The sequence below is a fragment of the Canis lupus genome, chromosome 28 (genome assembly GCF_003254725.2).
Source record: "Canis lupus dingo isolate Sandy chromosome 28, ASM325472v2, whole genome shotgun sequence".
NCBI lineage: Eukaryota > Metazoa > Chordata > Mammalia > Carnivora > Canidae > Canis > Canis lupus.
Window position 1 is genome coordinate 25,472,855 of NC_064270.1, and position 16,051 is coordinate 25,488,905.

Below are 16,051 nucleotides of genomic sequence, written 5' to 3' on the forward strand. Positions count from 1 at the left end.
GAGCACAGCCTTGCTGTCAGAACCCCATTGGCTTCACTTGACAAGAGTAGATCTTGAAAAAAATAGCTATAAACCCTAGTAATTGGCATCATGCTTGCCCATAATATATTGCAAAGAGGGGGAGGAGCACTGAGAGTGAGGAATGTTCCAAAGGCTGCTGGCATCAGAATTTTGACTGAAACAGAAGAAAACTTCCAGTGCTCAACAATGATATGATCTTTTAGGGAAATAATGACCCTGGCTGGCCACCCCCTCACTATTCAAGGGCCCATGGAAAAACAATTTCCCTGTAGCCGCACATCATTCTGACAGGGTCATGGCTGTGGTCTCAATGACCTCAGCACATGCCTATACGGAGGAGTGGTGACGTACAGAATTTCTTGTCCCTCCACTCAGACAAGGGCTTAAATCCAGACCCCGGTCCAGGGCATGAATTAAATGAATGTAGTTGTACATGAAAAAAAAAAAAATTTCTTGAAAAACTCTCATTTAACGTAACTCAACAAGTAGTATTTATGAGCTAGAGAAAACTGCATGTTATTGAAAAATCATAGAGTAAAAATTTAATCACCGATAAGCATTATTAAATCTATGGCTTTAAGGGAAAGATTGCAGCCTTTTTTAACATTCCATTCATTTCCTCCGGTCTTATGTTATCAAATAAGTTAGCATATGAATGGGTTTGTTCTCATCAACCCATCCAGAAGGAAGAAGCTTAAAATGAAGTCTTCATAGATGTTCCCTGCCACCAACTTTGCTTAAAAGACCAGACTCTCCCTCTGGGAATCTACTTCTCGGGGAACCTTGATCCATGCTGGGATTTCCACACTTCCATTCCACACATGAGATGCCCACTAATAGTGATAGTGACTATACTGTGCACAGATGAAGGTCACCTGAAGTCCATTACTATTCCATATTGTCTATCATAATACATCTCTAGTGTTTTTCTGTTTGCCAAGTCCGGTTCAAAATCTAAGGGCTGGAATGAATCTGAGAAGTTATGAAACACAACCCTGAGGTTGCATGTGTTATTTCCTTCTGGAAGGTACTTAACAAAACATGCTTAATAACACCCTGTGCCTGGACTGGGGAAACACAACAAACCCACCAATGAATGACTAACGCTGGATTTAGATGATGTTGAGTGTCTAAGAGGCACATTAAATATTCTCTTGGGAGATCTTCATTTTAAGTCTCAAAGTGATGAGGTTTTCTTCAAGTCTAAAAAAAGAAAAAAAAATCTCCCTTGCTTCCCGTTGTTCACTGTCAAAATATAATTATTTAATAAATCATGATACATATAGCCATAAAATAACACAAATTATAGTTGGATATGAGTCTTTTTTTTTTTCTGGGAAAAGGGGAGATCTATTTGGCAGCTAGATTTTTAATACACTATCAGTGGTAGGAAAAAAAATCACAAAGTAACATAGACTATTATATAGTGGATCTTGGGAACAGGTGCCCTTACCAGGTCTGTGAAAATGCTGGGGGGAGCGAGATGTGGTTGGAGTGTAGCTGTGGCGGCTGTAGACAGGGGAACTGATGGAGCCCTGGCTGGTGGACCGGTGGATCACCCGGTCCCGAGAGTCCTGATAGCCCTGGAAAGAAAGTGCGAGAACGCAGAAGCATAAGGCACACATTTAGGCTATTATCAGGTCCAGGCGAAATCAAGTTCTATAAAGGTTACCTGGGAACTATCATGTCTACCTGCGTATACATTTTAGTGCCATATTCTTAAAAACATATGCAAAGGAGCATTCTGTGGTTAGTGCATTTTTTCGAAACCTGTAGTACTTGCATTTACCCAAATTTTAAGATGTAAAATGGTAAACTCCTGAATCAGAGCTCTGGGAAAAGAAACAGCCTGATGGCCACATTTATGTTGTGCTGTTATCAATTTTACAAAGTACGTTCATCGTTTCATCTGATTTGCATTATAAGGAAGGTAGAACACAGGGTATGACCTCCCTTCTCTACAAATGCAGAATGTTTCAGAGCTGGTAAGAGACCAGTGTGTAGGTGTGTAGGTCGTACAGCCAGAGCCTGCTTCAGAACCAGCCTCCGAGCTCTAATCTTACCCTCTGTTCTGACCGCCAACCCACACTGTCTAGAACATTGATCTGGTGACATTTTAAGTTGATTTTCCTGGAGAACAAGCTGGTGGTGGCCTCCACTCCAGGAAATTCTATTTCCTACTTTGAGAAACATAGCCCAAGGGAAAAAATAAAAAGTGATCTTCGAATGGGAAAATTGGCTCAAAGATATTTATAATACCATCATTTACAAAGCTGAAACTTTCTCAACAAGTCAGGGAATAATTAAGTAAATTAGGCATATCAATTCAATGGAATGTAATACCACTACGACTATGCCCACTATGTCCAAATCCAGAGAAGAGCAGATTCGGTATGAAGTACAAAAAAAAAATCATACACACATAAACACAATATAAAACTGTTCAAAGAATTAAAAGAATAGAAAGGAATATTTTACATTTTAGGCACTGTTTGTCTTATGAAGCTTCTACAGCTACAACTGAAATACAAATTTGAAATACCATATGGAAAATGCCTAAATTAAAACCTCAGTAACCATGGCTGCGTGAAATTTGAGAGCAAGTGACAAGGAAGCTTTGGTTTGATCCTAGTTGCCTATAGCCATAAATTAAATAAAAACAACAAAACAAAAAGTCCCCAAATGATGTGCTTCAACTTTGCAACTGGTCAATACTAGAAGTTAATGTTTCATAACATCTGTTGTGATTGGGATACTAACAGAAATTAGTTATTCACAGCACTCAGTCATAAACCATCAAAACAATACAGAGTTTTTACCATGTTAAATTATGATGGTTATCTAAGATCAATCCAGTTTTATTTAGAGCATCCAGAAAGTTGCTTAAGTTGCTTAAAGTTGTTGTTGTTTTGTTAAATATCTTCCTTAAGCAAGACTTGCCTTTAATAAGACTTATTGATTTTATTTTTTTATTCATTTTAGTTTTTTTTTAAGATTTTATTTTTATTTATTTACTACTGAGAGAGAGAGAGAGAGAGAGAGAGAGAGCGCTCAGGAGGGGAGGAGAGAGAATCCGCACTGAATCTGCACCGAACACAGAGCCTGACGTGGGGCTCGATCTCACAACTGTGAGATCATGATTTGAGTCAAAACCTAGAGTCTGATGCTTAACGGACTGAGCCACCACCCGGGTGCCTCTTATTTTATATTATTATTTTTTAGATGGGGGTTATTATTATTATGATCATTTATTATTTTTAGACCTAACATCTGAGCAGTTCACTCACTGAATACATAAGGAAATGCAAAAAAGTGAGAAGCATGCTAAACATACAAACCCCCTGGTTATTGTTATCTGAAGTAGCAAAAATGAAAGGAAGTGCTAGGTCAGGCCTTGCTGCTGGCCCACACTCAGATTTGGGTCAGCCTGAGCTTAGGCCACTGGTCCCAAAGCCACCCACTCCCTCTCAGGGAAAAAGTAAGGAGGGGCAATGGAAAGTGCTTCTAAGGCCTCTGGTCACCATGCAGGCAGTCAGTGTGGGGGTAAAGCTAAAGCAAGAAACTAGTGACTCCAGGAGGAGATAGTGTGAAGGAGTTGTTGATTTTCTAGATCGGTATCAGCTTCCTGAAGAGCCTTTATTAAAATGGATTGTGAGAGTAACTAATCTGGGGGGTGTGTCTTTGGTTTTGAGTCCTTCAGAGTGGAAGAGTGGGTATGGATTGACATGGGACCCATGGCTGACTATGGAACAATCACTGACGGCTCCGAGTGATCCGGACACATAGGAGTTATTCCCAAAGGAAGAGACGGCCTCATGGACTGGATAAAAGTCATTGTGAGATTTCTTTACCCTGAGAAGGAGGACAAGACTATTGGTTTTGGATTAAAAGGAGTGGCCTCCCCAGAAGATGGCTCTGCTTACAGAACACTCTCTGACCCCTGTAGGCCACTTCAGATAATCCACTATGTTAGGATTCAGATCAATTCAATATGAATGAGGGGAGAGAACCCCTAATCGGGACAGGTGGCCTCACTCCCTACAAACCCTCACCTGGCACTTGGAGGCAAAGGCTCAGGTATGGCTGTTTCTACTCACCAGCCCCCAATCTCATTTGAAAAAACATTGACTGCTGTGTCCGAGAGTCACATCTCACATGTAGGGAATCTAACATTCATTATAATTTTGCACAAAGTTTTTTGTTGTTGTTGTTTTGTTAAATATCCTTCTTTAAAAATTCCAGTCTAGGGATCCCTGGGTGGCACAGTGGTTTAGCGCCTGCCTTTGGCCCAGGGCGCGATCCTGGAGACCCAGGATCGAATCCCACGTCGGGCTCCTGGTGCATGGAGCCTGCTTCTCCCTCTGCCTATGTCTCTTCCTCTCTCTCTCTTTCTCTGTGTGACTATCATAAATAAATAAATAAATAAATAAATAAATAAATAAATAAATAAATAAAAATAAAAATAAAAATAAAAATAAAAATAAAAATAAAAATAAAAATAAAAATTCCAGTCTAGGAAAAGTCCAAGTAACTCTCAAATTCCACCCGTTATAATGTTCAAGAATGGCACTTACCTCTGCTGATGGAGTAGGAGACAAAGTCCTTGGAGACTAGAAGAATAAAAGAGAATTGAAAGTCACAGCGCTTCCTGATTCATTATCAGTTTAATTATTTATCAGAATCACCTGGAAACAGTGTGCCACATACACATGCGCACTGCCCTTGCCCATCCCTGTCTTCTGATTCAGTAAGCTGAGAGTGGGGCTCAGACAGGAACACAACTATACTCCTGGGAGACCGGCGTATGTCCCTGCCTGAGAACCGTGAGTTTTGATAAATACGTTGTTATACTTTAGATGCTTAAGTTAGACAAATTGGAACTATTTTTTCATCTGTGCTCAAGCTATGCTCGGTTTACTACTATGAGTCACAGTGTCTACCCAAACACAGAGTTTTGTAAACATGGTTGTTGACTAAATTATAATCACAGCAATCACATAAAATCGCCTGTTGACTGACATAGGCCGGTGATGACCAGGTCTGTGGCATCCCGCCCTGGTGGCTTGCCAACAACACTACCATTCACCTTCTGGCTCTCGTCCTTCCAGGCACAAAGGCTTCCTCAGGGGGCAATGAACAGATCAAACCCTCTCTCACCACAGGGCCTTTGCATTTGCTGTGCTCTCTGCCCACAGTGCTTTTCACTCAGACACCTGCTGGGCTTCCTCATCTTCCTCAGTGAGCTCTCTACCCAGGTATCACACCTGTGCCTTCTGTGAGCCTCCTATTTGAAGGGGCAACCCAGCCCCACATGCTTTCTCCTTCTTCTGCTTCATTTTTACTCTAGTGCTATACCAGGGAAAAGTGCATCATATATCTTTTTATTGTCTCTCTCCCACCTTCCACTGTAAGCTCCGTGAGGGCAAGAACTCTGCTCCTTTACAACTAAGTAGTCCCAGCTTCTGGCACAGCTTACGTGCTCAAAAAATATTTCCTAAATGAATGAATGAAATGTTTGCAATTAAAATGCAAAAAGCATTAAAATAGAAATGAAATGCAAAATGAAATGAAGAACATGGCCAGTGATGGATTTCTCAGTGTCACAGTTTGCCCTTATCCTAAGGTCACAAGAAGCCGCCGCCAGGCTCTCTGGCGGATTCCTCTCTGTGCTGTGGATTCCTCAAGCCCCATGGTCTCAGCTACAGGTATAACCTATCTCTGGGGGGTGTTGTTAGCCGGGTGAAGACAGGCTCCTTGAGGTAGGAGCCAGGCCTGAGCCTGCTGACAGCAGGCCTCTGAATCTGCCCTACTAATGCTTTAATGCTTTCTTTCTTTTTTTTAAAGATTCCATTCATTCACTCATGAGTGACACAGAGAGAGGCAGAGATACAGGCAGAGGGAGAAGCAGGCTCCCCGTGGGGAGCTGGATGTGGGACTCCATCCTGGGACCCCAGGATTATGACCTGAGCCAAAGGCAGACGCTCAACCCCTGAGCCACTTAGGTGTCCCCTACTCATGCTTTCTGAAGGCACGTATGGCTACACAGCATGTTAAGTTTATCCCTCCACTGTTTCTAAATTGGCAATCTATGGATTCTTTGGAAAAATGTTAATAAGTAAAGGGATAAATAACCAAAGGGCATGTAAAGATTTCTAAGCTGCAAGACTTGTGTGTTGGGGAAGAGATCACAAATCTGTCTGGTTTCTGATCTGAGGGATCATTTTCCCATCGAGATTCTGTGAGATTTCTCAGAGAAACCCACAGGTCATCATTCCAGGTTAGGACAGAAATGATGCCGACTATGAGAGCAGCCAGCATTTTTGTTGAGCATTTACGTGCCATGTGCTGTTCTAATCTAAGTATTTCGCTTAATCCTCACAGAAAACCTCTGGGGTAGATATTACTATCTTGAGTTAACAGATAAGGAGATTGAAATACATATTTTTTCCCAGAGTTGTATGGTTAGTAAATAGGAGTCTGACTCCAAATCCTGAAATGTTCACTTCAAAGCCCAAACTGTTGAGTGCTTGATGTTTTACTGCTCAAAACAGCCACTGGGAAAATAGACACATCAAACAGCTCATCTCCCCACCTTGTTTGTGTGACTTGAATATCAGAAAATTCTCATCCACTTGCTCCAGGACAAGGCCCTGTGCACCCTGTTCAGGAACTGTCCTTTTTCTTTTACTCCCTGTGCAACTCTCTAGGGTCCAAGGGCCACTGGACAGCCCAGGCCGGATCAACCTGCATTTGAGCAGCTGCAGATGCAGTTACATCCCTGTGACCACGAGGGGGCACTACATGAAAATGAATGTCCCTTCCTGACCAGTGGGCCGGTTCAACCCAGAGCTATGCTCTGGAATAAAACCCAAACTGAAAAATAAGTAAATAAAAGGAGGCTCTATGGAGAGCGAATTACACAGAATCACCATGGTTTTCATGGCTTTTCTTCATCTAAGACCTCCAAGCACTGTGGGGATGTTAGGTAGTTTACAGTCTGTCTTAACCTTGGATTGAACACCTAATTTCAGTCCAATACTTGGGTAACATCTCCATGACCGCACTCAAGCCAGTCCACTGAGGATTCCAGTTTTAAAAATAAAAGGGAAAAAAGTTAAGAGTGAGTTGAACAGACCGGAGTCCACGCTACCCGGGCTGGGAACTCCAAATCCTGGGAAGGGATGGGGAGGAGCCTAAGGAGCTGAGAGTCTGTGCTCCAGTCCCTGGACCATTAATGTTGGGAGAGCATAAATCAGCCCCAAGAGGACAGGTAACGACCCCCGTAGCAGCTGTCATTTGCCGAACATTTGCCATGGGTCTCTCTGCTAATTGCTTTAATAGATTAGTTTATATAGGTCAGTTTTAACAGATAATACATGATCTAGATATTATATAGATATTAACCTTTAATAGATAGTTTATTTAATCCTCACTAACGTCCTATGAGGTACATTTTGTCATCCTGTTTTTCAGATGAAGAAACCAGGGTCAGAATGGCTGCCGCATGGCCATGGTTGTACAAGCAGCGTGTGGAGTCCCAGGTGGAGCCCGGATAATTTGATTCCAGAACCCTGGCTCACATCGCTGTGCCATACTGGGGTCTTGAGCTCTCTGCTGTTTCTGTTCCTGCACATTCTATCATAAGATGCTGCAAACTGCAGGGCAGCCTGGGTGGCTCAGCGGTTTAGTGCCACCTTCAGCCCAGGGTGTGATCCTGGAGTCCTGGGATCGAGTCCCACATGGGGCTCCCTGCAAGGAGCCTGCTTCTCCCTCTGCCTGTGTCTCTGCCTCTCTTTTTCTCTGCATTACACACTCTCATGAATAAATAAATAAAATCTTAAAAAAAAAAAAAAAGATGCTGCAAACTGCAGGTGTCGTGATTTAGGATGTATTGTTCTCTTTCCTCATGATCCCCATGACTATACTTTGGCCTGTCCCCAGACCAAGGACCCCCCCTAACCCCCTCAAAAAGACTCTCCCTCTCTTACACCCTCTGTCCCCCCTCACAGAATCTCCCCTGAGAGCTCTGACTTCCTTCCCAGTCTATCTGCTCTGCTATCCCAGTCTGGTACTAGCGCTCATTCATCCTTTCCTGTTGTTTCCTCTGGCTGGTCTGTCCTTCGGCCTCTCTGTAACCTCCTGACGCCAGGGGGATGGTGTGATAGGCTTCTGAGTACCTTGAAACACCTGGTACAGAGACCTGCAAAGAGCAGGCAATCAAAGGGACCCTGTGACTTATTTTGATTCCCCTCAGTCGTCCTCATACACATGACAAAAGCAAAGCTGTTATATAACTCACAGCTTCTAGAATTTATTACCTCTCCCAGGCTCTGCCTCTCCTGTTTGTCATCATAGCCCGAAGTGTAGAAAGGCTCATAGGTAATAAGATCCGGACGTTCAATATCATAAATTGCCTTGACCTTGGGAATGGCTGCTAAATCCTTATAATCCAGGATTTCATTGTCCACTTTTGCCTGGCAAAGTTAAACAGAAAGCAAAATTACTCTTGGTCTCATTTCTTTTGGGAACTATTGTTAGTACATTTCATGTCTGGCTTGAAAGGTGAAGACCTTAAAAATAAACCCAAATCAAAACATTCTGCTTAGTTTTAAAACCAAAAACGTTTTGCTTTAGAAAGTTGCCTATTTATTATCATGGTTTTAAAAAAAATAGTCATCAAAATCTTAGGAAAAAGTCTGTGTAGAATAAACTAAGTAGAAAAGCCTATAAACCTTCAGGATAATTTCCCCAAATGTATTACAGAGATGGAGAAGCTCAAACAGATGGTCAAAAAATTTTCCCAGATGGCTAAAAACAAGAACTGCATATTTGATAAACCAAATATTTAAATATCTTTGTGGCATAATTTAAAAATACTCAGTATCAGCATTATGAAATGTATAATTAATCCCCAAGTATGTATATCCAAGTTGGCTGTGGCAATTTTTAAAGTCCTGCACGGTATTACTGCACTTTATGGGTCATTGATGTTGCTGGTCACATTTGTATATAAATTTAATTACCCGAAGGAAAACATGATTGAGAGGGTTGACCTTCAAAAATGAAAACTGGAGCTCATAACATAAATAGAAGTTGTTTCAAATTATTCTATTTTGGATTACCCACTCCACTAATACAATCTGCTGCTTTACCTGTCCCGAAAGGGTCTTCTCCAAGTGTAAATACTTACATAGATAGTATGACCTGGGGAGCCCGGGATACTGGAGCCTGGTCTAGAATAAATGCTTTCAGAGGAAGTCCTGGTAGGCTGTAAAATAAACAGTGTGTTGTAAGGCTTCAGACCGTGGCTTCAGAATCAAGACTGGCCTGAGTCCCTAGCATTTATTAAAAACTAAGCTGGTTAAAGAAAGATTTGTGACTTTCCTGAATAAGGAAAAATATAACCTAGAGAGAAAGGCAAAGGAGAACCAGCTGTGCAACCAGCCTTGAAAATGCATTTGGGGACTTTTGTTTTTACTCTCTCTTCCTCCTCCCTTCTATGACCTTCTGGCTCTGCCTTCGTGCACATTTCCCTCCACCCAGCCCCAGGCTCGAACTCTGCTCATCTGGACTATTGCAATGATCTTGCCTGAGGGTGTCCTGCATCCATTCTTGCCCTCTTCAAATCCACTTGGTACCCAGTGGCCAGAGAGATCTTTCTTTTCTTTTTAAAGATTTAATCAATTTATTTGAGAGAGAGAGTGCGCACAAGTGTGGGGAGGAACAGAGAGAGGATAAGCAGATGCCACGCTGAGTGTGGAGCCCAACATGGGGCTCGATCGCACAACCCTGAGATAATGACCTGAGCTGAAATCCAGAGTCATACACCTAACCACTGAGCCACCCAGGCGCCCCCTGCAGAGATCTTTTAGGAACAGAATTTGGTCACTACTTTTGGCTTCAGCAACCACTTAAAATCACAACTCCCAGCACCTCAGGGTTTTGATCCTGCTTTCCTCTCCTCCTCCTCACTTACTTCACACCATCACTCATGGAACATGGTACATGTCCCTGCTTCAGGGTTCTTCTATTCCTCGCTGTTCCCTCTGCCTGAAATGCTCTGATCCCTAATTTTACTTGGTTGATTTTTTTCCCTTCTTCAGTCTTGGCTTTAAACATCACCTCCTCAAGGAAGCTCTCCCTGATCTTTCAATCCAGAAGGGTTACCCTTATTTTCTCTTAGTATCTCTCTTAGTTTTCCTTTAGGAATAAAATTTATAATTCCATATGAATTGGGGTGTTTTTGTTTGCATCCTATCTCCATCATTAACTTCAGTTACCATCCCTACCCTCACAGGAATTTTTTTTTTTAAACCACTGTGTATGCCTGTTTTGCACAGGTATGTAGAAGGCATAAGTATTTATTGAGGGAATGAGCTACAATTTATTATTCGTAAACACTCAGTTTGTGGATACCTGGCTAGTGTTAATTACATGATGTGAACCCAACCACACAGAGTCACTGAAGTCAGGTTAGTGGTCAGCCGCTGGGAAAGACAAAAGAAATTGGCCTTCTAATACATGCTTAGAGGACCCTGAGACTGAGTGGAGGTGCTAGCAGTGGGAAGGAAATGTATTAGTATTAACTAGGATTAATTGCCTCCCACTCTCCCTGGCACATTCTGGAAAGCTCCACAAAGAAAACCAAAGGTCTAGTCTTAAAAGGCCTTCTCCCCTCTGTACAGACATTTCTTGGAGAGGAAAATTCGTAATTCTCCGCTAGGAATTGGATCTTTCCTCTTTGCTACCGTTTCTACTGATATTTGGCACCTTGAAAGTGAATGTAATGGAGCCAAAAAAACTCCTAAAAATAAGGATGTTGTATCACTCTGTAATTCATATCTGAAATAATGAGAGCAAACCCACCTGGCCAATTCAAGGCAGAGAGTGATTAGACTCATTCTAACAGATAATTCACTGGAGGGTTGTGATGGATTATTCTCGTGTCTTTGAGATACCAGGGTGGAGGGGGCTGGAGAAGTCACAGTGCTGGTGTAGCAGGCTCATCGCTTCTGGTCCCCCTCCCTAAGACCTGCCACATACAAGTACTTTCCTCCAAGGCTTAAATTTTCCAATCACATGCACATCTCAATGTGAGAAAATTCTCAATTCTGAGTCTACTGAGAAAGAAAGGGCTCACATAGTAATACTGCTCAAAAAACTCCAATTCCTTGGTCTGTTTCCCAATCAAAACAGAGAAATGACACTACACCAGAATCTAGTCCTCCTTTAAAAAGATGCCATCCGTTAATAAAGTTGAGCCAGTATGCCTCTGTGTGGGATAACTATTAACTGCAGGTGGTCCTTCGGCTTCAAGTGGCTGGCAGCAAATATGTGCCAACCCAATATCAAAGTGAAACCTGGTAAGTAACAACGCAAGAATATTAGAATATTAGTGGCAGCTAAAGTTTGTCGTCTGCTTACTATGTGGCAGGCTCTGGGAGGAGCATTTTCCAGGCTTGATCTCACTTTCATCTCCTCAATAACACCTTGAGCCAGGTTCTGCTATCATGAGGAAGAAGTGTGCAAGCTCTCAGCTACACACATACTCAAGCGTCAGGATATGAAGCCAGGTGCCCTAGGGGTGGAGCCCAAGCTTTTAGCTCCTGCACTAAGATCTCCCCCATATTGTAAGACAAATGTGACCATTTCTGTCTCATCAACATAGCTAATGGGATGGATGAAGTGAAGATAGAAGAAAAAAATTGAGATCAACTAGCAGAAGGCAGTGTCCTTAGCTCCACGAGAAGACTGCAGTGGCTCTGAGTTGGGGTGCGGTAGGAAAGGAGGTAGTGAGGGACAGTCAGGCATCTTCAGCTACTGACATGGTTATGACAAAGCCCTGTTTTCACTGACAAACAGCTAGGACATTGTGTGAATAGCCTGAGAATGCACTGAGTCTTGGGGTCTCTCCCATGTCACTCATTTTTGCCAAATACGGGTCAGGGATACTCTCTGCCTTCCCTGTAATCATGCACCTGGGGTGGCTCTGAAGTATATGGTTCCCTCGTGTGCTGCGCATGCGGATAGGAATGTAGCTGGAGAGCCAGGTGAACGCATGTCTGGGAGGAGGTCTGTAAGCTTCTCTTCCAGGGTTGAGGCACTCCACAGAGGGAAAAGTTCTCTTGGCTGAACCAGGCTGTTTCCACACAGGCTCTCTGTACCTTCTTTCTTCACCACGTTAGAGGATCTGTGGCTTAAGCAGGCTTCCTCTGAAGCCTTCAGCTGGTTCATTTACATCATGACTGGTGGAGCTTAAGGTGTCAAGGGTTATCTGACAAGTCTCATTTCATTCTTAAAGGTTTTCAAGCTGAACCACCTCCATTTTGCACACACCTGCCCCGGGCTCTCTGATTCTAGAGTAAATATTTTAGATTTTTACAGTCAGACTTGTGCTCAAAGTCAAGTTGGCTATTCACCAAATCTAACGATGCCCTGGCTCTCGTGGAGAGGTCAGGCCGCCGTGAGCATCTTCAGACCATTTAGCACTGGGAAACGCTCCAGATGTCTCTTGGAAATTCAGAAGTTCCTCTTCATTTCACCGCATTTACTGTTGCTTGCTTTTGCTTTATTCTGGTCTCCTAACCTTACTTAAAATCTACTTCCTACTCATAGGTGTCTTGCTTATGAGTTACATCCTTGCTTATTTTCTTACAATGGCTCTTCTTCTGTTTTCCTGTCTAAAATGAAATAATGGAATAAAACATGACTCTGTGTAGTATAGTATGGGGGGCGGTTAGAAGGCTGGATTTGGAGTCAAGATTTAGTTCAAATCCTGGATCTCCTAGTTGTGTGACATTTTATGAGTTTTTCTTTCCTTTCTTGCTTTCTCTCTCCCTTTTTCTTTTGACTTCCTTTAGCTTCAGCTTCTCAAAGGAGGAGACGGTACTTGAATCTAGTTTATAGGGACAAAGGAAACACCTATAAAACTTAAAGCACCTTGCCTCGCCCAGGGCACGTACCCATTTTCAGCATTTTCCAGACACTGGACTTAGACTGGATTTCTTTGTTAATCTCACGTAGTGAAGGAGAGCACTACCGGTGTTTTGTTCTTCATGACAGAAGAGTCCTTTCAAACTTGAGCTCCGTGGAGAAGAGGTCCGTAGAGCCCTCTACAGCTACTGCACTTGCATGCACTCTCATCAGAACTTAGATATGTGAAGTCACTTATCATCATACATGGGGCAGCAGTCAGATTGCCAAATGCCCTTCCCCTTCTCAAGAACTCTATGAAGTGAAAATGTATCCGCCTGAGATGGTGACTTCCTGCCTAGGTCTTAGGTTTACTAATTTATGCCCCTGCCACGCCAGATGGCCAAATACCTTGCACATGCCTGTCTTATCTACCAGTACAGTTCCTGGTTCTCTGTCTCTTTGTGCTCCAGGCTTAAACAGCATACACGATTGCTTGCTTTCCTGCCACAGTCCCAATGGCTCCCGAGGTGTATGTGCTCGACCAGTGGAGGTTAGAGGGCCCTCCTTCGTGAAGATAATAAGATTACTTTTTTAAAACACAACATTGGTTTGGGTATTTTAATCTTAAATATTTGGAATTTTACATTTCAATTCAAAGATCTAGAATTCTAAAAATGTTGAATTTTAAATGAACAACTTTATTATGAAAAGAAACCATTTTACTTGCTGAGGGTCTCTGATGGCCAAGATAGCCTCAAAAGGCACAAAGCTGTCTTCCAATACAGCAGCTCAAATCCACTCCAATTGAAACTCATTTAACCTGAAAAGCAACAACTTACTGCCATGCTTTCCCTCTTTCCAATCCCACTGACTGCTTCTTCTTTACCATGAACTTAACTCTAGTGTCACCCTGCTGGGCTAGAACAAAGTTTTACAGGTGAGCCACATTTCCACAGATGATCCTTATAGGCAATTAGTTAACCTACATTACTATTTTCAACCCATTCTGATATTCAAGGTAACAACAGTGACCCAGTAATTACTAATTGAGTTCAATAACCCAATGGGTCAGCAGCCTTCGTGAGCCTCTATGAGAGTTATGACAAACAAAATTACTCTCTCAACTACACAGCTGACCCTTAAACAATGCCAAGGTCAGCAGCATTGACCCACTGTGCAGTGGACAATCCACGTATAACTTTTGACTCCACCCAAAACTTAATTATCAAAAACCTGCTGTTGAACCTGAAGCCTTACTGATAACATAAACAGTTGAATAACATATTTTGCATGCTATATGTATCACATACTATACTCTTATAAGAAAGCAAGTTAGAGAAATGTAATTAAGAAACTCCAAAGGAAGAGAAAATACATTTGTTAGTACTGCAGTGTATTTATATTTAAAAAAAGCATATGAGTGGACCCACATAGTTCAAACCTGTGTTGTTTAATGGTCAACTATATTATAAAAGAGAATTTCTAATATTTATTCTCAAAGATATATCCACTTCTGTTCTACAGAGAAAGGAAATAGGATCTGTTGTTAAAAGCAGATGCAATTTACTTATTTTAATTTAAGCACCTTGCCCCTCATGCCTTATGGAAAAAAACAACTTGAAAGCACAGTTGGAAAATTCAGTTCTATTTTTTATTGTCATCTTTGGCCACCCCCCCCAAAAAAAAGAAAGAAAGAAAAAAGAAAAAAGGCAAGGCAAGGGTGGAGAAAGCAGAGTAGATATAGAAAGGGTTATAGACTGGCTGTGATTTCTCAAAGTATTATGCTAATAAAATTAGGCAAAGAATTTAATCCTCATTTTGGCAACAGGAGGAAAGGAGCTTCACTAAGAACCTTTTATTGCATGTGGTTGTCCTCGCTCTCTCATCAAGGGGTCCATGTGACCTACATTTATTCCCCCAGCACATGTTCATGTGCCCACTTTTGATTTCAAAAAGGTTTTTTATTTTTCTCAAAAAAATCAACACGGATAAGTCTCACCAGAAGACGAGTAGTTTGTTTCAATAAGGAAGAGAAAAAAAATGGCATTTGATCCCTTATAGTGGTTGCTTGAAAATACATGTTTCTTTGTTTTTGGCATACAATCTTTTTAAAAGCCCTCTAACTACCTTACAGATGATTTTTTCTCTATGCCTTGACTTGGTCCATCTGTCCTACCATTCAGGAGGCATAGTCACAAAGTGAGAATTACATTGAAGACATCTCTTTATGCTTCCATGCATCTCTAATCCTTCTTCAGATTTTGACCATTAAAAAAGACTTACCAGAGCTCTGCCTGGTGAATAAGCAGAGAAATAATAGTTTCCAGTTACTTCCATTAAGGGCCATCGTGCACTCTGGTCCCTTCTTGGTGGGGGAGTGCCAGAAAGCACTCTGCTGCCCCCGCCCTCCCCACTTTCAGCAGGAGCAAGGGTGCGACAACTACCCATCTAACTTGCATTCTTCCAAAGCCATGCTCTAAGAAGGAGGGGACACTACAGGCAACTGAATGGGATAGAGTTGATGAATGCCAAGGGATGACTACTGATATAAGGTGATTGACACCTTATACGAAGTGCTGCTGAGATTGACAGTACCTGCCTTGGGTTTTTGTTGTTCACTAGACAAGGTGGTGATAATAGCTGCAGAAGAAGGAATACTTTTAAAATCTGCATACATTGCATGTTCACTGCTAAGTCAAGGAAGGGTGAAATTAATTCCTTTGGAGAAAGAAGTTTTGAGCTAATGGGCATACCAGACCCTTCTCTGGAGAGTTTCACAAATGCCATCACCCTTTACTATGGCCAAGAGCCTCAATGTCTTTCCAGAATAAATCTTAATCCCTATAATTCTGATGAATTATAAAAACAGACCAAAATAGAATAAAATATTCGAATAAAGTAAAAGACTGGAATAAAGCAGCATGTATTGTAGTGATGTTAATAAAACAATAGCCAACATTATCTCCTTGTTCGAGACATATATAAAGCCTCTATTTAGCTCTTTAAAAAATATACACACGGTATATGTTTGGTATATTATAGGTTTGCAAGTGCATATAATAGTGAATGTTAGTTTCAAAAGAAAAAAAATCTCATGCCCATTTTGTATGGCAGT

General features: G+C 41.8%; 1 protein-coding gene across 14 annotated transcripts in view; it reads right to left on the reverse strand.

Moving 5' to 3' along the window:
• Positions 1-16,051, reverse strand: part of ABLIM1 (actin binding LIM protein 1) — a 285,038-nt gene that overhangs the window by 24,846 nt on the left and 244,141 nt on the right. For all 14 annotated transcript variants that reach the window (XM_049103113.1, XM_049103122.1, XM_049103120.1 and 11 more), the window contains 4 exons: positions 9,212-9,289; positions 8,340-8,495; positions 4,596-4,631; positions 1,475-1,604 (listed from right to left, as the gene is read on the reverse strand). In XM_049103113.1, the coding sequence (XP_048959070.1) occupies positions 1,475-1,604; positions 4,596-4,631; positions 8,340-8,495; positions 9,212-9,289 (400 nt within the window). The remainder of the gene's footprint in view (positions 1-1,474; positions 1,605-4,595; positions 4,632-8,339; positions 8,496-9,211; positions 9,290-16,051) is intronic.